At 35.7% G+C, this 25526-nt stretch overlaps 1 protein-coding gene across 1 annotated transcript in view; it reads right to left on the bottom strand.

The window, feature by feature from the left end:
• ITGA4 (integrin, alpha 4 (antigen CD49D, alpha 4 subunit of VLA-4 receptor)) overlaps window positions 1-25526 on the bottom strand; it is an 85885-nt gene that overhangs the window by 45726 nt on the left and 14633 nt on the right. Inside the window, exons 2-9 of the mRNA XM_012000039.1 lie at window positions 15594-15700; window positions 15372-15501; window positions 11818-11885; window positions 10370-10499; window positions 8653-8738; window positions 7914-7976; window positions 7685-7822; window positions 4328-4439 (exon numbers count right to left, since the gene is read on the bottom strand). Of these exons, the coding sequence (XP_011855429.1) occupies window positions 4328-4439; window positions 7685-7822; window positions 7914-7976; window positions 8653-8738; window positions 10370-10499; window positions 11818-11885; window positions 15372-15426 (652 nt within the window). The 5' untranslated portion in view covers window positions 15427-15501; window positions 15594-15700. The remainder of the gene's footprint in view (window positions 1-4327; window positions 4440-7684; window positions 7823-7913; window positions 7977-8652; window positions 8739-10369; window positions 10500-11817; window positions 11886-15371; window positions 15502-15593; window positions 15701-25526) is intronic.

Genomic DNA, 25526 nt, shown 5'->3' with positions numbered 1-25526 from the left:
CTGTGATATGGGCTTCGTGCACATTTACCCAAGTAACTCTCACAACCACCATATTAAATAAATACTCTGACTCCAACTTTACAGATGAGGAAACTGAGGCACAGGGTATAACCTGCTCAAGGTGACAGAGCCAGGATGTCATGGAGCTGGGATTTAAACCCTGCAGCCTGGCTCCAGAGCCTGTGCTATTGCCATGCTCTATGAACTCATTAACAACAGAGGTCATACCCCCAAATTTCCCTTCCTAATACTGATTCCTGTTCTGTGTCAAAGAGTTTCTCTCTCTCTCTCTCTCTCTCTCTCTCTCTCACACACACACACACACACACACACAAATACTATTCAGCCATTAAAAAAAAAGGATATCATGTATTCTGCAGCAACAGGGATGGAACTGGTGGGGGGTGTCATTATCTTAAGTGAAACTAGCCAGGCACAGAAAGTAAAATAACACATGCTCTTAACTCATAAATCAGTGCTTTAAAAATGTGTTCACATGGATGTATACAGTAGAATGATAGACAATGAAGACTCAGGAAGGAAAGGGGTTGTGGGGGGTGGATGATGAGAAATTACTTAATGGGTAAAAATGTATGTTATTTGGATGATGGATACCCACAAGCTCTGACTTGATCACTATGTAATCGATACATGTAACAAAATGGCACTTGTACTCTATAAACAAAACAGAAGTGCTCACTTAATGATTTGATGATATATCAATATTTCAGGTGCACACAAAGTAATAGTACAGCTTGTAATTTACAATTGTAGAACTTCTGGTTCTGCTCTAAAAATATTCAAACATATTGTCTAAAAGTCAGATAATAAGGCTCAAGGTGAAAAAAGAAACTAAACCAATAAATAGCGGTCTTGTCAAGTCTATTTTACATATGAAATAAAAAATGCTATCTCCTGTTGGTCATGTCAGGTATATTAGTCTGACCAATTTTTTCATGCTTTTGAGGAGTTTTACACTAAACTTTTGCCAAATCAATTGGTCATCTTTTTAGAAAATGGCTTGTGTTGCTTTTCTAAGGACACAGGAAATAGAGTCTGATTTTTTTTTTCCATTTGAGAACAACTGAAAAGTGATGACAAATGCCAAGATAACTTAGGTTTGCTACACAAAGTACCACAAAAATTTGCAAAATAAAGACATTAAGTGTGATTTGCATCCAATATCGGAGTCTCTTTCTACATAATCCTACACTTCTTGCCATGAACACAATGTATCTTTACGCATTCACCCCAGAAAAATAAAATAAGACAAGATGGGGCAAAGTAATAAAGAAACACATAAAGAAAAAAAACTTGTAAATTCCTGCTGTCTCATGCAGGCAGACATGGTGGAATAGGACACACTCACCCTGTTTCCACATCAGCAATGGTCTTGCTAATATCTAAAATATAGAAAATGCCTACTTATGGGCAAAATAGAAGATAAAATTAGAACTGGAGGACCGGGGGCACGGTGGCTCACACCTGTAATCCCAGCACTTTGGGAGGCCAAGGCGGGCGGATCACGAGGTCAGGAGGTCAAGACTATTCTGGTTAACACAGGGAAACTCTGTCTCTACTAAAAACACAAAAAAATTAACCAGCAGGCATGGTGGCAGGTGCCTGTAGTCCCAGCTACTCAGGAGGCTGAGGCAGGAGAATGGCGTGAACCCGGAAGGCAGAGTTGCAGTGAGGCAAAATCACACCACTGCACTCCAGCCTGGGCGACAAGAGCAAGACTCTGGTTCAAAAAAAAAAAAAAAAAACTGGACCAAGTAGAAAAAGATATATGGCATTATAAACACTCACTGAAGTGTGTTAATGTAGCCACTAAATGTAAATACGCTGTGAATTATAAAAGGCATTAAAAATAAGCACAAAAATATGCAGAAATACTTTAAAAAATCATTTGCATAATAACCTTCCAGACATAAAGGTATTACCTTTAGGAGTGGAGTGCTGAGGGTTTTTAGCAAAACAAGAGTTATGTGAAGCCCAGGGTCTCCTATACAAACTAAGAGACTGCACTGTCCCCTGAAAGTCCCCTCCGAAGTCCTCTTCCTAAGTCTCATTGACAGAATACTCTCTCTCTGTCCTTCACACCACTGGAAAATTACTTGGACTTTTCCCAGGTACTAGAGTAATTCTAATAAGGGAATTTGCCTATTGCTCATGACAGTTTTACAGCTCTAACTATAATGATAATTCAAATTTGTCATTGACATTTTGATGCCACAAAAATAATTTCTATGTGTAAATACATATATTTTTCACATTCAAAAGGGTAAAAATAGTGGTCTTCCTTAAATGTGCCAATTAAAACAAGACAGAAAAATCATAAAGTGTTTTACTCAACAGTGATTTTGTGTTTTTAAAAGAAAGAATTGGGTTGTCTATACAACACACATGACATATCAAAATGCATAAACATGGTTTTATCCGCAGGTCTTTATTAGGTAGAACCCCTAAATTTGCCACTAAATAAGGCTTATGTTTTCAAGTATTACTTTTATTTTCTACTTGATTGTAGAACTATGAAAAAGGGTGCCACTATTTTCTTCATTTTCATTTATTATGGTACATAGTCTGTACCTGATATGGTACATCTGACCCAAAATAAATGTTCAATAAATATCACAGAATTGCTGGTTACTTATGAGATGTAACATCAAACATAATAAAATTTTTTGTTTTTAATCAAATCAGACTTTTAATAAAGATAATAAAATAACAGTTTCTTATTGCTGTACATTAAAACTGCACACTTCTGAATGGAGAGATCAGTTATCAGTGAGTTGCTTTTCTATGACACTGGATGGCTGCATAGGAGCAGTGCTGACCTGAATGTATACAAACTCTCAAGGGATGTGAACTCAATGTGATGAGTGACGGCAGCAATGGCCAATACAGGAGTGCAAACCAGGTGTCCCGCCCCCTTTCTAGGAAGGGCATAAAACAAGACATGATCCCTCTTACAGCTCCATTTAAACAAAATACCCACAACACCTTCCCTCACCCCTGTCCAGGATGAGGTTATTTGTGAAAATGAGCCAGTGCCCAACCTGGCGTTCTGGTAGGGTAAGGGAAGTAGGGGGAAGCTAGTGATGGGTGGGGTACAGAGAGGCTCTCCTCCATACATGTTTTATTAAAATATTATGTGTAATCATAATAACCAAAAGTATATACATATATTTTTTCTCTCCTTTCAGTTTTAAAATAGTAAACAAAAAATCCAGAACAGTAATACTTGTATAACATAGTTACACTATTTTACGTTTAAGAAGGTTCCCTGGAAGCATGTATTCAATAACTGACTTTTCGTGTAGAATAACGCATTTTATATATTTAAAGTAGATTCTGGTATCTAGGTACAAGAAGACATTAAGAAGATGAGAATTTATAGTACCCCATCACTTTAATCTCTGAGAAAGCTGTAGCCTAAAATTACCGTATAGTAATTGCCAATGGCCTTATCAAGAAGACAATTATGAACCCTAAAAATAAGTATCAAATACTTATGTGCTGAACTCCAGGAAATTGCACACTCTCCTCTTAAACCTATTCATCATTTCATGCACAATTTTAACAGACTCAGTTACTTACCACTTAGAACTAGATTGATAAAAGCAAATTTTTAATAGAGAATGCTAGTAGATGCAGGGATTTCAACAACAGGACTGACATCCATGGCGATATGCACAGTTACCACACTACCATCTATTCAGTTAGTGAAAAACTTCAATATCAGTGGGTAAACAGCCACTGTCCCCAGGCTTCCCAGTGGCCTGCGCAGAATCTCTTCTCGAATTCCCCAGATCCTCCCATAACATGGCTATAGGGAATGCCTGGCAGAGCAGAGGGCTTCCAGAACCCTGCTCCAGCTCTGCAGCCAGCCTCTGTTGGGTTTGGTCAGTGTCTTTATTGTACTGATAGTTAAATACCATGGTTCAATGAGTCTATGATACACATTTCCTGCCCATATTTTATTATTTCTGAAATCAGGGTCTTCCTTAACATGAAAAAATAGTGGGCATTAACAGCTTAATAGGCAGCTTTTAGGGACACATAAATAACAATGCAGTTTCTAATCAATGGCGCCTTAGAATCACTGAAATAAAGTATTTTGAATATCATCCATTATTAACAGTGGTAAAGATCAATGGGTGACAAACTGAGAAGTCATACATAACACTAAAGAAAAAACTTAGCATGCCATTATGGCTCCATTTTCTATAGGAAGGTAAACAACACAAAACTTTAATCATATTTTCTCCCATAAACCATTTTAAAAGCAGAAATCAAGCACCAAATTGATAATTTTAATTACCTTCAAAGCCATCATTGTCAATGTCACCAAGATTAACTATACATTCGCCAAATCTTGCAGCATATTTGTCACTTCCAACGAGATTTGTTTCCATTTCATTCATTACTGCTCCCTAGATAGAAAGGGAGAGAAACGGTATCATTATAACACTCCCTGACAACTTTACACAATTTACTGTTGTAATTGGATATGGATTTTTTCTAATGCGTCAAACAAGTTGGACAAACTACAGACTGAGCTTTAGTACACACATCTCAGTTCAATTCAATAAATATTTATTGAGTCTGTCAACACATAATAGTATGATTAGAGCTCGGAGGACATAAAAAATTGTCAAACTCATGATCTCTAGCTTTGAAAATCCAATAAATCATTTTGATAATTCAATTTAGCAAATATTTATTGAGCTTCTACTAAAGACAACACACTGTGCAAAGAGTGAAAAGGTGAAAGGGGGCAAGGAAGTGTGTGTATAAAACACATTCCCTTTCTTCAATAAGCCCACAGTTACAGGGAGGGCTTAGCCCAAGCATACAAATGACTGAGAAGCAGAAACTGCTTTACCATATCAAGAAGCAAAAATAAATAAATAAAAAATCTAATTATAACAGAAGAGACTTCATAAAGGAGATGGCATGCCAGGTGGCTATTGAAGGATAAGCGTAATTTTGATACACAGAGACAACCAGCAGCAAAACAAATTCCAAAGAATTTGGCTCTAATGAATGGCATGTATAATGAATGAGACAAAAATGTCAGATTGCAGTCTTATAGTGTAGCATCTTGATTGTCAAGGAAAATTTACTCTTAATTTAGGGAACAACAGGAAACACTGAAGGTTTCTGAGTTGAGGAGTGACATGCTTGAAGTTGGTCTTTGGAACCAGCAGCAGTGGAGCATAGATTAGTCAATGGATAACTAGGAAGGAGGAAGATGAGTTACTACAATAAGACATTCAATAATGTAATAATTAGCTGTTACAATCACAGCTATCAGTTCTCTTCACAAACTTTGATCATGTCAGTCCTTTGTATTAAAAAGAGAAAAGGCCATATCCTTTCTTCTTCTCAAATCTACTTGGCACTCCTTAAGCATATACACGTTCTTTCCTTGTCAAGTGTCTTCATTTGTGAATTTTCCAAAAGAAAAATTCTGATTTTTGTCTTTCTCAAACACTACTTCCTCTGTAAAAGCTTCTTGACCCAAAGGGAATCACTTCTTCCACTTCGTATGTACTTACAATGTGCCATGTATCACATCGTAGTCAATTGTTTACTCCCATTGTTGTCTTCACAAGATCCTGAAGTCCTGGGGACAGCTCTATGATTATTACCTCTTTTTATAGTCCTGGTTACATTTCAGATACTCACTAAATGTCATTTATTTTATTTTAAATGAACTAAGATGACTGGGAATCATCTTTATAATCACTTGACGCTGAAGCAGTGAATGATTGATTCAAAGAAGTCAGGGATAAAACAGCTTGGCTCCTGGGCAAATGTCTAAATTAAAGAGCAGAAGGGTGAAAAGGCTCCAGGGAGAACAGACAAGGTACAGACTTAAGACAGTGCAATGGCTCTGAAGTTCTGGAAGGAGAGTTTCAATAGGAAGAGGTGATCACTATTCTTCAAGTATTCCCTAGTCACAGAGAGTGGTGACTGAGAGTTCACTGGGAACCCCTGAGAGCTATTTTAGTACAAGTAGGTAGAAGCCAGAGTCACTCAAGTATCATTCTTTCTTGAGTTCATTCAAAAACAATTTCACATACTTGTCTAGGACTCTTTCAAGCCCTGATGAAACAGCGGTAAACAAGACACAATATCTCTCCACATGGCATCTATACTACAGAAGAACAGACAACAGCAAATCGAATCAATGTAAATAAATGCCACTTAGTGGTTAGCGCCATTTCAGAGGGTTGAGAAATTAGAGGTTAAATGGAACAAAGGAAGACTATATCAGAGGATTTAAAAGCTGAAATCACTTATTAAATTAATTCAAGTGTTTAATAAGAGTAGTGCCTCGAGGTAGGCATGATGGAAGAACAGGAGGGTAGCCAAGTGGGTAGCAGGGTTTATCTGTTTTTTTGTTTTTTTTTTTTCTTAATGAGATTAAGATTGCAATGGGGGAAAATTATTCTATGTTGCTTTACTTTAGGTATACATGTGGATGTTTAGTTGTAAAGAGGAAGATAAGAGAAATCTGCAGCAGGAGGATGTAGCCAGTACAAAGACCACTATTTTTGGAAATGGAAATGTGAAATCTATGGAAGAAAATTATCTGATATCACTATTAATGAGATTTAATGATCACTGTGTAGATAATTTGCTTTTACTATTAAATGTAGGTTAAATACAGTCTAGGAAATTCCAAAGCATAAATAACTTCCCTGCTCTGTATTTTAAACTTTGAGAATCTTCCATTTATAAGACTAGATGTTTTCTTTCTTAAATTGTAGAGTTTAGTCTGATGCTTAATATAAGAACTTGCTAAATGCTCTGAAACCATTGACTGAACATAGTTAGAAATACTTTCTTGAAACAGAGTCCACTTTGTTGAATCCTGAGTGAAAAATGCTATGCCATTCGAAATGAACTGGTCTTCTCACAAGCCCACTCTTGTTTTCAAATCAAAGGAACAGGCCAAGAAGATCTCATTAAGACTCCATAAATTTTTTGTTTTGACCTAATGTCAAGAATCTAGGCTGGCAAGATAAGGCCAGAAAGTCTTTGAATTATCAAGTGGTCAGTTTCTACCAGAATAATTTAAAATTGAATTATAGTCAGTAATTACCTATTTATACAATTAATATATCCACTGTGGAATAAACTGTGCCAATTTTATATTCTTATCAAGAGCATAATATATATGAATTATGAAAATTAATGTTTTAACAAAACACATCTTGTTTCTAATTGTTTTCAAATTAAGAAATTGAAAATACTTAATTATTCATCTTCTAGTCCTAGTAATGTTTTATAATTTATATAAGGACCTTAACCAGAACTATTAAGAAATCTATATTTTGAAGGAGGTATAAAAATTATTCTTTCAAATTAGATTAGTATCAACATAAAACTGAAAGAAATTTCAGCTACCAGAGTGAACACACACAAGCTGTGAACAGAGAAACTCCCTAACAATCTATTTCATAGATTGTTCTAGAATATCAAAATGAGATACTTTCCCATTCACCTGCATATTCCATTTCATTTTTACAGCATCAGTACAGTATTAGAATTTTAACTTTTGTCAATAAAAAAAACCTGAAAATAATCTCAGATCTCTGGAATAAGACCAATTTCAGTTTTGATCATAATTCCATAAATGGCTTCCAGTTAGGACACTTGGACATACCGAGCCGGAGTTGATGTACACAAACACTCTTCCTTCCTCTCTGATGGTGCTCTGCATGGGCGCTCCCACGAGCAGATCTGAGAAGCCATCTGCGTTAAGGTCCACAGCACAGACAGAAGCTCCAAAGTACGATCCAAGCTGTCCCAAAACAAACCAGATCCACTCATTGAGAAAAAAGCAGGGTTACTCGCAGAAGCCCACAGAGATACTAAAGGTGGAGACATATTACCTTTTTACCTTTCATTTCATGTAAGATATTTAGTTCTTTTTCATCAATGCTGAATATATATGCCTGTAATTGGGGAAATAATTACAAAAGTTTTTATGAATACCATATATATTTTAAAACCCCACTCATTTCTGTTTGACCGAAACATGAATTTTTACAACTTGCAGTTAATTGCTCAAATATAAAAATAAATCCTTTTAAGAGTGACACAAAAGGGTTTGGGATCCACTGTTACATTAATATGCCTTACTTGCAAAAGTATTTTCTCAGGAAGTATTTTATTGATCCTATAGAGGGGACACAGGAAGTGTTGTTTGCCTCACTTTTCAAAAGTAAGACTCAGAAAAGCTGAGTGACCAATGTTCACATAGCAACATAGCAAAAACTAAAACCAGAAATAGTATTTCCTTCTTTCTAGTCTTACCACAAAATATATAGTTGCCTCAACTTCTTTTCAGCTGTGAAACTGTTCACCATATACTCCCTGGACATTTTTAGATTGTTTCCTTTAAGAAAATTATAAGATAGAACTAAGTCTCATTTGACTTTTATAATTTTTCAGAAAGTGTTTTGCTAAATTTCTTCTAAAACCATAACATCTTTCACCAGTTCCACTAAATGTAATAACCTGTTCATCATTTCTAATCTTTCTTTCCTTACGTATGCAGTTTCTCCTTGAATATCTTATTCATGCAATGTCACCTTTGTGAAGAAATAAATATAAAAATGTAATTCTTACTTTACCAATCTGCTCGTGTTGAGGAGCTCCTCCGACTACTTCAGTAGTATGCTGACTCCGAAAATGACCAGCTCCAACTGAATATCCTTTAAGGGAGAAAGTATGAGAGTCCTGGGTAAAGTACATCATATGGTAATATGGGTAAAATAGATCATAAAATTAAGTGATACCCAATTCAAAATAACTACATTAAGCAGTTAAGAATATTTAACATAGAGATACTCAAAATCAGTCATTCATTATGTTTTATGCAATTTTGATATGTGTGACAAAACTGCAATCATATGGTTTGTAATTCCAAGTCCTAGAAATTGAAAATAGCATCTTTACATCTGGTGCAGTATAATCAGTTTCTAGGATTACAACAGACATATTTTAGAGTATATTAAATATAACATCTTAATTGGGAAATGAAAACTTTAAACCTTAAATAAAAATCCTGCTAAAGTTCAGCTTTTTTGCCACCAAATCTTTCTTTTGTGATGACTTTTTGATGACAAAAGGTAATTTTATTTTATGTAATAAAAGGCATATCAAGTTATATTTCTTGAACTATTTCAAAGAATCCTTTAATCATAAACAAGAAAACACTGAATTGTAACAAATTCTTCTACTTGAAAGTTCTTCTGTTTGAATGGAAAGAAAGAGTGCTTGTTTTTTAATTATTTCTGAGTGTAAGATGCTCACATTTGACACACATACAGTTTAAACAAACATGGATTTTCTGAAAATCTATAGGAAAAGCATTTATTTTCTTGTAATGGACATTAATGCAAGAAAAATTTGCATTTCTGTTGAAATACAGATGATAAAGTATCCTACTATTGACTTATGAGATGATAGTGAGGAGGAAGATGATAAAAATAGTTAAGTTCTGGGAAATATTCTAAGAACTTATAAGGTGAAGGTCAATGAGCCGTTTGTAGACCCATATGCTTCACGGAGCCCCCTCATCTGGAATTTGGTGGACAGTACCACTGGCTTTCAGTTGGTCCTTAAGGAAACTATACTTACACAGATGTTTAAATGAGTTAATTCACATAAAGTTCTCACAAAAAGTTCCTGAGATATGGGAAGCACTCAACAGAAACAACCTGTGTAATCGGTTGACTACATAAAGATACAAACTTACTAGTGTTTCCTAAAGTGAACTACAAAGAGTAAACTAAACTAGGAGTTCTATTAAGAATTATATTGGCCGGGCGCGGTGGCTCAAGCCTGTAATCCCAGCACTTTGGGAGGCCGAGGCGGGCGGATCACGAGGTCAGGAGATCGAGACCATCCTGGCTAACACGGTGAAACCCCGTCTCTACTAAAAAAAATACAAAAAAACTAGCCGGGCGAGGTGGCGGGCGCCTGTAGTCCCAGCTACTCGGGAGGCTGAGACAGGAGAATGGCGTGAACCTGGGAGGCAGAGCTTGCAGTGAGCCGAGATCGTGCCACTGCACTCCAGCCCGGGCCGCAGAGCGAGACTCCGTCTCAAAAAAAAAAAAAGAATTATATATTGATTATTTTAGTCACATGTGTAAATGTAAAATATTAAGTTAACTAAATTTTCATAAATCCTATCCTTAAGAGACAGTTTCTGAACTGCCTAATTATTACTGTAATTATACTGGCCACTTACATCTTTGGAAAATATATTTTCCTTATTTATAATTATAGTACTAGTATTTGTAAGGTAGAGATCATTTAAGTTTGTCCATTTTTATAGTACCTAAATAACTTCCAAATTTTACTTGATTTTGTTTGTCTAAAAAAGCCTTGTATTTATTTGTAGTTATATTGTAGACAAAAAGAGAGCCAGTCCAATAAGATGATCCTGGGGCTCCCATCACAATTAAATCCTGTAGGAAAAAAAAAAACAAAACTATTATTATTTAAAGTTTAAGCTCACCACCCCAAACCTCCTCCAGATACACAATAGATAGTAAAGAGAATATATTTTTATAATAACAAATTCCTGAAGTAGGAATATTCTGTGAAGTTAAAACATACCAGGAAAAAAAAAAAAAAAAAAAAGGCCAGAGAAGTTGGCTAATGGATTTCTACCTAAAAGTGAAATCTCAGAGAAGATTTCAGAAGAAATCTCTGAAATTCTCATTTAATGCATTTATCAGTGGATTTCAAAAGTTGAAAGGAGAAGTACTGAACTCTAGGGTAAGCTTTTGGGAGACAGGCAATATGGTTCCTATTAAAGAAAATCATATGTGGGTAATTCATGAGTGCTAATTACGGAGATGATCATGTGTTGCCAAAGAATAAAAAGTGGACTTAATTTATTTCAATTTGCAAAGAACCACTAATTTTTCTAATAATGTTAGCTTAGGGGAAAAAAGTCCAATGGAATATGGGGCACATTTTGTTATACATAGGAATTTAGGAGAAGATTGGAATGAGCATGCCCTTGTCTGGTGTAGTATGAAAACTCTCAGCAATTAAATCTCTTTAGCATATTTCCATATTCCTAAACAATCCTAAACTTTAAAAAAGTCAACTTAAACTGAATAAAGCATTTTCTTTGTAAGCATTTTAAGCATCTTAATATAACTGTTAATATTTGCAGACACTGTCAACCCCAAACTTGATATAGCCTGATCTTCATGGACTCAAAAAACATTCCTGAATTCACAGTGTGTTTTTAAGAAAAACTGAGAGATTTGGGGTTGAGTACAACTGTGCCCTTTCATAGGTATCCTAGAATGTTAAAAAGAGAGTAAAAAATCTTGGAAATATTATCTATCTGATTTAAGGGGATATTAAGTTCTTAAATTTCCCAATTATAATAATTTTAATGAAAAATATAGACTAATATGCTTTCTTTGCCCCTCAACTAGAAATTTAAAATAACACACTTGGGTTATTTTCAATACCTAAGTTAACAAGATAATTAACTGTAGCTACTTTTTTCATTAAATTATTGAAGAAATATTCTTCACTATAGATTTTAGTTCATCTTATGTAGCATAGCCATCTAAATATTGATATTTTATTGAAATATATGTGGAATTTTTGAGTGGCAAAAATTAAGTTGTAATACTCAAATTTAAAAGACAGGAAGATGTTGCACAGTTTTTACTTTAAAACATATCAGTCTTCCAAACCATGAGAAGAATTAAGATTCTATATGTTAACATTTATAGCAGCTATTTTTTGAACAATTACCTTTGTGTAAAAACTAGATATTCCAGCTTGACATGATGCAAAATTTTCTCCAAATTTTTTCACATAATCTAAAATGAAATATTAAAACAACTCAGAATTATATCTTAAAATAAAGATATAATCTCCATAATTTGTTTCTTAAATAAATTCTTACAGAAATGTACTTTAAGGTCTATAGTTTGTACTTTTATAAAATAAAAACCAGTAACCTTGATATAATTTAACAAATTCCTTCCATATTAATATTCAAAATATTCCTATAAAATGGCAATTAAAATATCTCCCTCTGCTTCTTCTTCATAGGAAGCACACACAGCATATACTCAAAAAAAATTTTGTAAAATAAGACAGAGGTAGGATTTATGATTTTGAGTCCATGTTTTCTTTTTACTGTATATATCTAAGGTGTGCAACATCACGTTTGACATATATATACATAGTGAAACAGTTACTACACTTAACATACATATCTCCTTACAGTCATCTTTTTTGTGCATTGAGAGTGAAATCTACTCTCTTGGCAAACTTCCAGTGCACAATAATTAACTCCAGTCCTCATGCTGTACATTAGATCTCTAGACTTATTCATCCTACACAAATGCAGCTTTGTACACTTTCACCAACATCTCCCCATCCTAACCCTCTCTCTTCTCACCTTCTTCTCTATGTATTTGACTTTTTTAGATTCCACAGATAAGTGAGATCATACAGTACATCTTTCTGTGCCTAGCTTATTTCACTTAAAATAATGTCCTTCAGGGTCATCCATGTTGTCACAAAAGTCAGGATTTCCTTTTTTAAAGGCTGAATAATACTCCATTGTATATGTTTATGTATATAAGTGTGTATACATACATCTCACAACTCCTTATCCATTCAGTCGTCTGTCAATGGACACTAAGGTTGTTTCTGTAACTTGGCTATCGTGAATGCTGCTGCAATGAACATAAAAGCACAGATCTCTTTATGTGGTACTGAGTTCATTTCCTTTGTATATATACCCAGAAGAAGGATTGTTAGACCATATGGTAGTTTTATTTTTAATTTGAGTAACTTCTCTACTGTTTTCTATAATGGCTGTACCAATTTACATTCCCGCCAACAGTGTGCAAGGGTTCCATTTTCTCCACATCTTCGCCAACACTTGTTATCTCTTACCTTTTTCATAATGACAGTTCTAATAGGTGTGAAGTGATACTTTATCGTGGTTTGTAATTTGCATTTCCTTGATGATAGGTAATGTTGAGCACCTTTTCATCTACCTATTGGCCATTTTGATGCCTTCTTTGGAAAGAAAGTCATTTGTTCTCTTGACTATTTTTTAATCAGGTTATTTGGTTTTTTGCTATCGAGTTGGTGAGATCCTTATATATTTTAAATATTAACCCTTTATCAGAATTATGCAAATATTATCGCCCATTCTACAGACTGTCTCTTCACTCTGTTGATTGTCTCCTTTGCTATACAGGAGCTTTCTAATGTAGTCTCATTTATTTTTGCTTTTATTGTCTGAGTTTTTGGTATAATTTCCAAAAACTCATTGTCTAATGTCAAGTAGCTTTTCTCTTATGTTTTCCACTAGAAGTTTTATGGTTTCGGGTATTATGTTTAAGTCTTTAACCCATTTTAGTTGACTTTGGTATATTTGCTAAGATAAGGGTTCAATTTCATTCTTTTGCATGCGTATAGCCAATTTTCCCAAAGGCATTAAAAAAAAAAAAAAAACTTTCAGGTTCAGGGTTCATGTGCAAGTTTGTTGCATAAATTGCGTGTTGCAGGGGTTTGGTGTACAGATTATTTCCCCATGCAGGTAATAAGCATAGTACCCGATGGGTAGTTTTTTTGATCCTCTCCCTCCTCCCATCCTCTACCATCAGGTAGGCCCCAGTGTTTCTGCCTACTTTGTGTCCCTTGTGTCCATATGTACTCAATGTTTAGCTCCCACTTATAAGTGAGAACATGTGGTATTTGGTTTTCTGTTCCTGTGTTAGTTCGCTTAGGTTATTGACCTCCAGCTCCATCTAAGTTGCTGCAAAGGACATAATCTATTTATGATTTATGGCTGTGTAGTATTCTACAGTGTGTATGTATCACATTTTCTTTATCCAGTCTGACACTGACGGGCATTTAGGTTGACTCCATGTCTTTGCTATTGCTAATACCATTTATTGAAGAGAGTCTCCTTTCTTAGATTTTGCCCAACTGAAAATATAGACTGAATCAAGATCTGCATGGACATAAAGGTCTCTTATTACAAAACCCCATGAATGAACGCTTTTGGAACTTACTAAGGGGACAAAGCTTTGCTTCTTCCAAAAAACTGATATAAGTAAACTTCTATGAAAATAAGAATTGGAACCACAGCTTCCTTTTGGCTTTGCTAAGCAGAAAACTTAAATAAATTGGTAAGTCATTTATAATGACCACTTATAGTCAGGAGTTTTCATCCCTTTTAAAAATATATATCTTACATGATCCTGTATTTTACAATTGTAGATGTGTTAGGTTTATGGCATTTTGAGATTTTTACAGTATGTGGCTAGGTATATCTGAGAAAAATTAAAAACTCTACTATGAAAAGGTTTAAAGATAAACTGAAAACTATTAGGAAAAAGAAGATAGCAAACAATCAGAAACCAAGACTGAGTTTTATTGCAACTGAGAATCAATATTCACTTTTTTACCTTTTGGGTATTCCAAAGGCAAAATAGGAATATATGTAATATAAACTGCTTTGTGATGTCACATTCCAGGGAAGAAAGACCCACATCTTACTAGCATCAATAATTGAACTCAAATACCTGGCCAAAGTTTTGCCAACCAATACAATTTTTCTTTGGGTGCTGAGGGATTTGAGAGTGAGGGTGGTTAGAAAATTAGAAATTTGCATTCATATGTTTCTTAGCTACCTAAAGACACATTGTTGGATTTTAGTTTTGCTGCAGATATCATCTGACATGCTCTGTTGACATTCACCCCAATTCTGCTCACTTCTGTTACGTCCTAGCTCTGTACTTGCTAATGCTACCTATAGCATAGAGTTACCATGAGAAAAATGTTTCAAACTCAAGACACCAATCTCTTGCTGCTTAAAGGAAAACATGTGAATTAGAAAAAGAGATAGTGAGTGTGAACGAAGGATTTGCTTACACTGATTATTCTTCCTGATTACTCCTGGAAGCTAAAGGTAACAGGAAACCTAAAGTCTTTCTTATTAATCAGACTTCCAATATAATTTCACAATTTAAATGTCCTTTATTTGCTGGGTACTAGTCTCACTCACACCAAATTGAAAGTAAATTTAATGCAAAAGTGGATAGTTACCAGCTAGATTTCAGAGTTATTCAAATTGTAGAATTTTTATAGCAAAGTACATTTATGAAAAATAATGCTATTGCAATTAGGTAAAGAAAGAAATTGAGTAGCTAAAAAGAATATAATTACTCAGAAGATCTCCCTCTCTTCTGAACATCTAAACTTGAACATACATTTAAAACACTAAGAGATATTCACTTACTTATCTTTATCTAATTAGTATCAAAATAATGCCTTACCTTGGTAACACGGAGCTATTCTTTTACTCAGTTCTGTTCGTAAATCAGGGGGCATTCCATAGCAACCACCAGTGGGGAGCTTATTTTCATTCTTTATGTAAAATATATTTTTCCATCTATGCCCACAAGTCTGAATAAAATAAAAGTAGACCAAATGATGTGAAAGCTGCACCCAGGATAGCTGATTTCACGACGGATCAGTGGACCAGTTCCAATACCTACCACGATGGATCCATTTTCTCCTGGCTGTCTGGAAAGTGTAACCCCCAACCACTGATTGTCTCTCTCTTCCAAACAAGTCTTTCCACAAGGTTCTCCATTAGGGCTACCTATAGCATTTGAAAATAATTTTATCATCAGTTGTATTGAAAACACTCTACAAAAGCAGATAAAACTGTGCACTCATCCCCAGTATTTTTCCGTTAACTACTTCTCTATCTTATATTCAGTGCACAATGTGAGGATAAATGTGAATTACTCTGTGCCAACATACTTATTCTCTAATACAAGGTGACTTTTGTTGTAGAAATGACCTCCGACTGGTAGCACCATGAAGAGATAGACTCAATCATATAAGAGATAGCTAACAGGACTAGGAGTGGGAAAACCAGTTAAAGCTAATACCAGGTTGTGCAACTACAACCGCTGTGTCTAACGTTTGGAAAAGATTTAGCCATTTATCTAACAATGTAAGCAATATTATCAGAGCACTTTAAAAAATCTTTCTTCTACTGAGATATTAAGAATAGAAAGACTATAAAACATTCTCAGCAATTAAGGTACAATTTATTGGAGCTGGAAGGTGATGATTAAGCATGCGGAAAGTGGAACATAGAATTAGCATACCAATAAAGCCTTGCGTTTATAAGAAACTGCCCTATGTTTACATTTATTGGAATATGACTCATGTTTTCAACAGAGATAAAGTGATTTGGAAAACCAGATTATCTCAGTAGTAAATAAAAAACTTCAATAGACACTTTGGCAAATGTATGAATAGCCAAACATAAATAAAATACTCATGTACTAGATAGTGCTTCTATACTATGTAAGAAGTGGTCTTCACAGTGATCATTTTTTTGTTAGCAAAAATTCTTTGCGTTATAGCTGGGTTCCTATTAAAATCCTATGTTGTCGGGCGCGGTGGCTCAAGCCTGTATCCCAGCACTTTGGGAGGCCGAGATGGGCGGATCATGAGGTCAGGAGATCGAGACCATCCTGGCTAACCCAGTGAAACCCCGTCTCTACTAAAAAATACAAAAAATTAGCCAGGCGTGGTGGCAGGTGCCTGTAGTCCCAGCTAGGCGGGAGGCTGAGGCAGGAGAATGGCGTGAACCCGGAAGGCGGAGCTTGCAGTGAGCTGAGATCCGGCCACTGCACTCCAGCCTGGGCAACGCAGCGAGACTCCGTCTCAAAAATAATAATAATAATAATAATAATAATAATAATAATAATAAAATAAAATCCTATGTTAAGTAATTTCAAATAAGTTACTTTGGGGGAGAGTAAGATGCAGTATCCTAAGATTCTTTTTGCTGTCTTTATTTTCACCCTCTTTAGTTGGCATATGAAAATTCTATTGCATCTGTTCTTAATTCCTGGCAGTTAAATACATTAGCATCAATTTGATTGGATAAGGATGTGGAACTTGGGTTTGTTAATTTTGAACACTGGTCACTAGGTACCAAGTTTTCATGAATTTATGGTGACCATTCTCTCTATATCATTGGCACTTTGTCTCCTCCTATAATGTTGACCCCTAAATGTAGTTTCCTGGGCAAACTCAGAACCCTTACAGAGATACAGACTAATATTTTTACTTATTTTTTGTGGTACCAATGGGGGTCTCACTATGTTACCCATGCTGGTCTTGAACTCTTGCCTCAAGTGATCCTCTTGCTTTGACCTCCCAAAGTGCTGGGATTACCAGCATAAGCCACCATGCCTGGTAAGGTAATATTTGAGAAGTGAAATTATTTGCACTAAGTCTTCTGGGTAGGAGAGATTTTGTTTAAGGAGTGTGGGAAGATGTTTGTTTATACTTTTGTTTTCTAAAATGTCATTGAGGAAAAACAAAACCTTTAATCACAACTGAAGTGAAGAAAATGTTTGAGCCCCTCCTCCAGAGATTCTGCTTCAGCAGGTCCAGGTGAGGCCCTGATTACCCTAGGTCAGCGGTTCCCAATCTTTTTGGCACGGAGGACTGGTTTCATGGAAGACAATTTTTCCATGGGCAGTGGTGAGGGTTGGTATAAAACTGTTCCACCTCAGATCATCTGGCATTAGATTCTCCCAAGGAAAGCACAACCTAGATCCCATGCCTGCGCAGTTCACAACAGGGTCTGCACTCCTACCAGAATCTAATTCCACCACTGATCATCTGACAGAGGCAAAGTTCAGGCAGCAATGCTCACTGATCCACCACTCACCTCCTGCTGTGCAGCCCAGTTCCTACCAGGCCACGGGCCAGTACCCATCCACAGCCCAGGGATTGGGGATCCCTGCCCTAAGTGGTTCTCATGGTCAGGAACACTGTTACTGTGAAATGCAGAGAATGTTTTTCTGGACAGCATACACATAGAATAATGACAACTCCCACTAACTGGTAATGGCTTCCTGGAGAACTAGACTGAAGGGAGGAGGACTAAGACTAGGTCTGGACAAAGAATGCTAGGGCTGAATGGCAATGGTTGCTATTAGATTTGGAAAGGAGCCTTGCTGTGGCTCAAACCTTGATAAAGAATGGTCCAGGTGGACACATAAAGTCTCCGTGTTAAATTGAGAAAGCAAGGGATGAAGACAGAAATGACAGGAAAAGAGAAGGGGAAAACAGGGAAGATGGTAGGAGGAAAAAAAAATTGTGTGTGGGAGATAAGTAAGGTCAGAAACAGGGAGTTGTTATTGTGGCTACCTGATGCCAAATCAATAGAATTTAAAGTAAAACAGAATGACAAACAAGGCATTTTCATTTTCATTATAATACAATTTTCAGTTTTCATTAAAATTGATTTTTTACTGTCAAAAATAGATAACAAATGGTAGATTCAGTCTACACGAAGTTCCTGTTATTTACTACAAGCCACATTAATACCCTCTGAAAATATTAAAGTTTTTGTGCAGTTATAGTCAACACTCAGTTAAGACAATTGAGCAAGAGGAAAATCAAGGATAGGAGAGGATGGGGCTCACAAAAACATGGCATGTTTAATAGACACTTTCATTACAATTACATCCAATATTTAGAAACAAATCTATTATTCTAGACAAAGCCACCCAGAAGATTAAAAACAGACAAATAGTTTCGAACCACAAAATACCATGTAAATAGCTTGATGGAAATGGCCAAAAAATTATGTGCAAAAATAGTGTATTGTTATCTGTTTCTTAGCTGAACTGTTTTGTAAATTTCTAAGTGAAGACTAGACAAACTCTTGCATTATGAACTGTTATCTGTTTAATATTCTGCATTGCCTCCTCCTCGTTTTAGTTTTAGCTCCATCAGGTGGCATCACAATGTCATCACTGCCCAGGCTCACACTGAGGTTTACACACATCACAAACTACTCACTTTCCCACTTACTAACATCACTTCCCTGAAACTTCTTTCTCTCCATGTGAGTGCCTCTCAGCTCTCTGGGAAAACAGCCACTAAATCATTAGGCTATTTTAAGATGTGTCCCATGTAGTCTCACCAAAGTCCTGGGACTTTAATTTCAGTGTGGCTCATGCCCTTCCCTTCTCCTTACTGTAGGTTAAAAATAATGATTCTTAGAAACAGGAGAAGAAATAGCCCTCCAGAAGCCACAAGAAAGAGATGTTTACCTAAGAATAAATGTGGGAAGAACTTTCCCAGGAAGCCAGTGATGTGGTTCATTCACCCGTGAGCAGAAGAGATTTCAAATAGAAAAACATATGGCAGGTTTGTAAGTGCGAAATTGGTGGGGTGGGGGGTCAAAATGCCACTAGATGTAATCTCATATCTGTCACAATGTGGTTCCAAGTAACAGTTGCCTTCTAATATATAGATAAAATTTCTGATTCATTAATTTTCAAATATCTCTTATACAGTTGTTAGTTAATCCAATCTTAGATACTGACAGATGACTCTAACGTCAGTACTCAAGGGTTCTCAGACACACAGGATACGATCACTCAGAGGAAATTATGGTAAAATTGATTAATATCCTGTAGGAAGAAGTATTTTCATTTTTGTTAGGGTTAACTACATTTATTTATTTACAATGTTTCTGGCCTACTTCCAAGGCTTAGTAAATAGTGACCTCATTCATCTTGCCCAGGACTGTATCTTTGTCATAATCCCACCCCCGACAAACAGCCCAGAAATGGGTGCTGAAATGGAAAGGTCAGTAAATGAAAAACAATTCAAAGCTTCTATTATGGTTTGACTAGGCATCTTCTATTTGTTTGATATATATCTTAATTCAAAACATGTGTAAAAAGAATGAATGCACAGCCAGAAAAAAAGTTCATGAAAATAGTCATGAAACAATGATTCTTCCACAGAAGAAAAACCAATCTTAATAAGTGAGCAAATACATATACTACATTTAGATATGTTTCCCCTTTTCACTTATTAACACTGCTTTAACCATAGAGGCAGCCCCCAACAGCAATGATAATACTGAGGTAACTTTCAAGTACTGGTTACAGGCTAGAATCTGTTCAGAGAACATCCTGTAATTCCCCCTAGTGTTCTTGTTTTTTTCTTAATTTCTGGGACTTTTTCTCTTTTTATTTTTTAGGGAGTGAGGATCTCACTCTGTCACCTAGGTTACAGTGCAGTGGCGTGATCATAGCTCACTACAGCCTCAAACTCCTGGGCTCTTGTAATCCTCCCACTTCAGCCTCCTGTGCAGCTGGGGATATAGGTGCCCGCCACCATGCCCAGCTTCTCTTTTCTTTTGTTGTGCCTGCAGAATCTGAGCAGAAGAGGTAAGACCTTCACATGATCAGCTTGTGATCATGGCCTTCTCCAAAGCTTTTCTCCCTTAACCTGTGTGATCCTGAGTCCACTCCTTTCCCACTCAGTACTCAGCCTTGGCTGGACATTAGAATTAATGGAAGGGAGTTTGAAACCAGTACCTCCACCTGGGCCCCACTCTTAGAGGCTCAGACTCGACATGTCTGGGTTAAGAACCAGACATAAGAATTTTTTCGAAGCCCCCCAGGTAGTTGTAGCATATGAATGGGCTTGTGAACAATTGCTCTACAATGTAGCTCAGGGGTTCCCATATTTTGGCTTCCCTGGGTCATACTGGAAGAAGAATTGTTTTAGGCCATACGTAAGGTACACTAACACTAATGATAACTGATGAGCTAAAAAAAAAATTGCAAGAAAAATCTCATATTTTAAGAAAGTTTGCAGATTTGTATTGGGCCACATCCAAAGCCATCCTGGACCACATGGACAAGCTTGATGTATTAACAGATGGTTATGCCTTTTCTTGTATTATATTATTTAAAAACCTACTGTTTTAAAAATAAAAGTAATATCTTTTGTTCCCCCTTGTGTTTAGTTATCTATTGAAATAGCAAATGTTAAGCAAATTGTCTTTGGGTAGAAATACAGTATTTAGAACTGCCACTAAAGCTAATTCTCATGAATTTCTCTGACAGAACACCATAAATAACCTCAGATTATCTTTATATTTTATCCAAATGTCATGTTGAAGTGATTTATAATCTGGTTTTCAATTCAGTTCATACGTTACTCATCTAAACTCTTAGTAAATCAAATCAGCTCCATAACTGAAAAAGTACTTTACATGGTTTAACATAAAAGAGGTCAGCAGAAATTAACATGTGATAATTTTCCCTGCTTTTAAACAACTAGAATGACTAATTCTTTGCACAGTTGAATGCATTTTTCCACTAGATATTTAAAAAACAAAGCCACATTAAAAACCATCTCCTTTTAAGCCTATCTTTCTCTTTCCTATTTTTTTTTTTTTTTTTAATTTGGGAAAGAAAATGTAAAAATGCATGCTTACTACTTCAGTTTCTTTCTTCCTACTGATGTATATCAGCATATATGTGTATATAAATGCAAATAAACAGGAATTTTGATCAAAGAAAAAGTTAGTACAAAGCTAGTTAAGTACATTCTTTACTCCTCCCCCTTTCATTGTTATTCATGTCACCAGTTTTAGTGTCATTGCTCCAAGTGTGACAGGGACTACAGGAGATTAGATATTTGACCTTTTATGTCACCTCCATAAGGGCAGATTGACTTTTGTTGACAGCAGCATTCCCACAGCTCAAGATAGTGCCTTACATGCAGTAGGCAGGAACTTAATATGTATGAGGGAGGGAATTTTGAACTACATTATATCACCACAAAAAAACCCTTTAACTAGAATGTACTACTGCATAATTATCACCAGACTTTCAGGGATCTAAGCTTTGGAGAGGTCTTTTCTCTTTACTATGATTGTTCCCTACTTCTCCTTCCAAAATATTATTTTCTTCAATTTAAAGACAGTAACAGATGGTCTGAAAGGAAACAGTCTCTGAGTTTGAAGATCTTTACAAAGGATAATTTGTGAGCGGGATGACTTAAGACAGAATCAGCTGGGGTCCACAGAAGATGCCTATCTCAGAGGGTTTCTGCAAAGACTGTGGAGTAAATGAGATATGTGTGACGTGCTTGGATGACAGCCTGGCAGAGAAAACATGCAAATGTTAGTTGCTATTGACATCATTATATTAAAGATTAATGTCAGCATATTAAGCTGCACATGCATTGCAGCATACAACCTGGCTCGTAAAATATATGTGGCATATCATTATTGGGGAACTGGAATCATACACATTAACTCATTTTACACCCACAGTAGTAGCAAAGGATGACTGTATTAATTCTATTCTACAGAAGAGAAAATTGAGTCTTAAAGGAATCAAATAACTTGCCCAAATCCATAAGTGGAAAGATTAGAATAAAAAATATCTTTGATCTCTAAGTTATTTCACCCTATAGCATAGAACAATAAAACTCTAGAAATATTTCAGACATATGAATTAACTGAAATCTATTTCACTTTCTGAAGCTTTTAGCTGAAAATATATAAAATATAGCAAATCTGCCTACAGACTGTACAATCAGCTTTCACTTGTTCAAGAAAAAGGTCACTTACTTGTTCCCTATCTTGCCCTGCTTTTTTCCTCCCTTTAGAATGGTTCTCAGTATTTTGGCATTTCCACTAAAGAAAGAAGGACCAGGGAAAAGGTCAGACTCTAAGGTCTTCTTTCTATACAACTTTTGACAATGGAAGTGAAATACTTTGTGGCTGGGAAAGCCTGGGACTTTCAAATGCAAGTAAATGTCTGCTTTATCTACCTGCGTCATTGTACTGTGACTTCCCCACCAATTCAGACATTTGACTGGGGCTCTCAGTCTGGCTTTCTGGCTACTAAGACAGCATACATCCTTACCTGGTCTTTCAAAACTCATGATGTGATGTGAAGTTTCAGAAAAGCAGTAAAAGCCCTTACCTTCCACCAACTGCCTTTTTTTTTTTTTTAAGCTGAAGCTCTATTCCATTATAAGACAAATCCTATACATTTCAAACTGTTCCACTGTAAAGTTTTTCCTAAATAAAATAATCCTGAAACATGAATGACCCTTGTTCCAATTCCATGTTTTATAAAGAGTCATTCATTCAAGATATTTTCTATAAAAGCAGTAAAGTATATAATCCCTTCACTCACATAAATTCAGATTAGGAAAAATATGGGATTACAAGTGAGAAAATCGAGTCAAACATGACAACATGACAAAATTTACCATTGCAGGGCTATGAGGATGACAGAAAATTTATGCTTGTGTATGCAAGAATGCCTGGCACCTAGTAGGTGGTCAATAAATAAATGATCAATGCCTCTGCTCCTCAGGGTACGTACATTATGGTGCTTTAAACTGAGCCAGCAGAGGGCGCTCACAGTGCTGCAAGAATTGATCAGCGGTCTTCAGCTTTTTAATTCAAATGCCTCCTTAGTTTTTCCTTTTAAGTCCTAATACTTACTAAATCCATTAATACTAATCCATATAGTATTTGACTATATTAAACTATGTACTCTTTTCACACATCTAGTTACACCTGGTGGCAATGTTTCTAAAAGATAATGATGTTCATGAATTCTACCATAATAAAAATAATTTTGGTTAATGAAAAGTAAAATATCCAAGTTTTAGAGGTGATAAAGGACATAAAAGTATTAAACTTCTAGAACTCTTTTCTTCCAGCTAGCCTAGTGGCAAATAAGAGTCAAAAGAGCAAAACATCAAAGTTAGAAACCAAAGTTAGGTTTTTTTTTTTAATGTGTTTAAATGTCATATTTTCATATTGTCTAAACAAAACCTGACAGTAGCCAATAATCATGCTCAATTTATGTGAGAAACAGTTTATATAATTGTAGGGCTGAAAAAGCCAGTTATTTCAGCTCTCTCTCTCTCTTTTTTTTATCTTATTCTATTTAGAAAGAGTTCAAGAGGTAAATGTCCCCAGAGAGTAGTGCCAAGCTTTATGGTTGTAATTTTATAAATCTGGGCTGATCCTGAGTCATCATGAGGCCTCAGAACTCTATACAACTAGGTCACTTGTGGGTTTGATTTTAGGTTTGGGGTCTCTGCCAGGGACCTTGTTCTCAAACTTCTTCAAAATCCCACAGAAAATGTACACAAGTCTTTTTAATAACTAAAGTCAAAAATGTGCCCCAGCTGATATATTTTGTAAACGTAATTTAAACAGGGAAAGTTACTTTCTAATTACTAATATTTATTGCATGCTTACTACATACCACAGTTTTAATACATGCAAAGACAGGTATTAACTCACTTTTCATAACATCCCTATGAAGTAGATTATCATCCCAATTTTGTGGATGAGGAAGCCAAAATAAGGGATGACTAAGCACTTGCCCAAGGTCACGCCACTTGTAAGTGGGGAAGGGAAAGGATTAAAACTCATACTATCAACCACCATCCGATGCTGCCAGACAATTAGTTGTTAGCACTTTTCCATTATTTTCAAATATGGACATTTTGAATAATCCTATACTATTCTGAAACAGCCTATTAAAAGAGCATATTTCAACCTCTAACATTAGAAAACAAGGAAAGAAAATTCTGAACCTCCATGGTTTTCAATTGATCTCTTGGATTTAAAAGTTCATTTGAAAAAACATCACGCTAATGTGTGGATGCCACTTTGTATATCTTTGAAACAAGAAAATACAAAAATGTAAACAGAAAATACTCCAGGGAAATCTGCTTGGTGGTCAGTATTAAAGTTCTATGCTTGCTTTTGGAATTCACAGGGTAGGATGGCTGAAAAGAAAAAAAAAAGACAGCAATGAAAGAATTAAAGGAGGTCAGGAAGATAGGAAGGCTTAAAAACACAGTAGAGAAAAAACAGTGAGGAATGTATCATATTATCCCAACCAATGGAGGATCAGAATGAGATGAAGAGTTACAGATACCAAAGGACGTTTCTCTGGGCAGAGTTTAAAGGATAAAATAAGAGGTTATATTGACAATGACTGGCAGACAAAACGATAATAGTCTATTGACTTCTAGAAAACTTTCACAAGAAAACAGACTAGTATTGTGGTGAGGTAGACTTCAAAGGGATTCATAAACAGATGGTACACATTGACCAGCATTTTCTATACAGGGCATAATGTCAAAAGAACATGTCTAATCCACTGCACACAAGAAGTCCCATAAAAGGGGTTTTTAAAACTAAGTCTACAATCTTACTATTTTCTGAACATTTTTGTGAATTATAGTATTTTATGTAGTTTATATAAAAAAAGATTTTCTATGATTTTTTAAAATTCTCAGAGGTAAACTGAGAACAAGCACACTGCATTACTGAGCCCAGACCTGTCACCTGTATGTCCACTTCCATATTCTAATTTGATGTTTCCAGCTAATCTCAAAATTAAAAATCCCTGCTTTTAAAGACAGTCATTTTCAAGCTCCTATTTCAGGAGTAGGTGTTACTGTTTGAACTACCTGATATGAGCCTTTGGAACCCAAAGCGGACTTAGATACTTTGGAGTAAGGCTGAAATGTGCAGCAAATCCCAGGGGATTTTGCCCAAATATAAAAAACATGAAAATTATTTCATGTTT

The sequence above is a fragment of the Mandrillus leucophaeus genome, unplaced genomic scaffold, assembly GCF_000951045.1.
Source record: "Mandrillus leucophaeus isolate KB7577 unplaced genomic scaffold, Mleu.le_1.0 Scaffold614, whole genome shotgun sequence".
In the NCBI taxonomy this organism is placed as follows: domain Eukaryota; kingdom Metazoa; phylum Chordata; class Mammalia; order Primates; family Cercopithecidae; genus Mandrillus; species Mandrillus leucophaeus.
The sequence above is the reverse complement of the archived record's forward strand: the minus strand, read 5'-3'. Positions and strand labels throughout refer to the sequence as shown.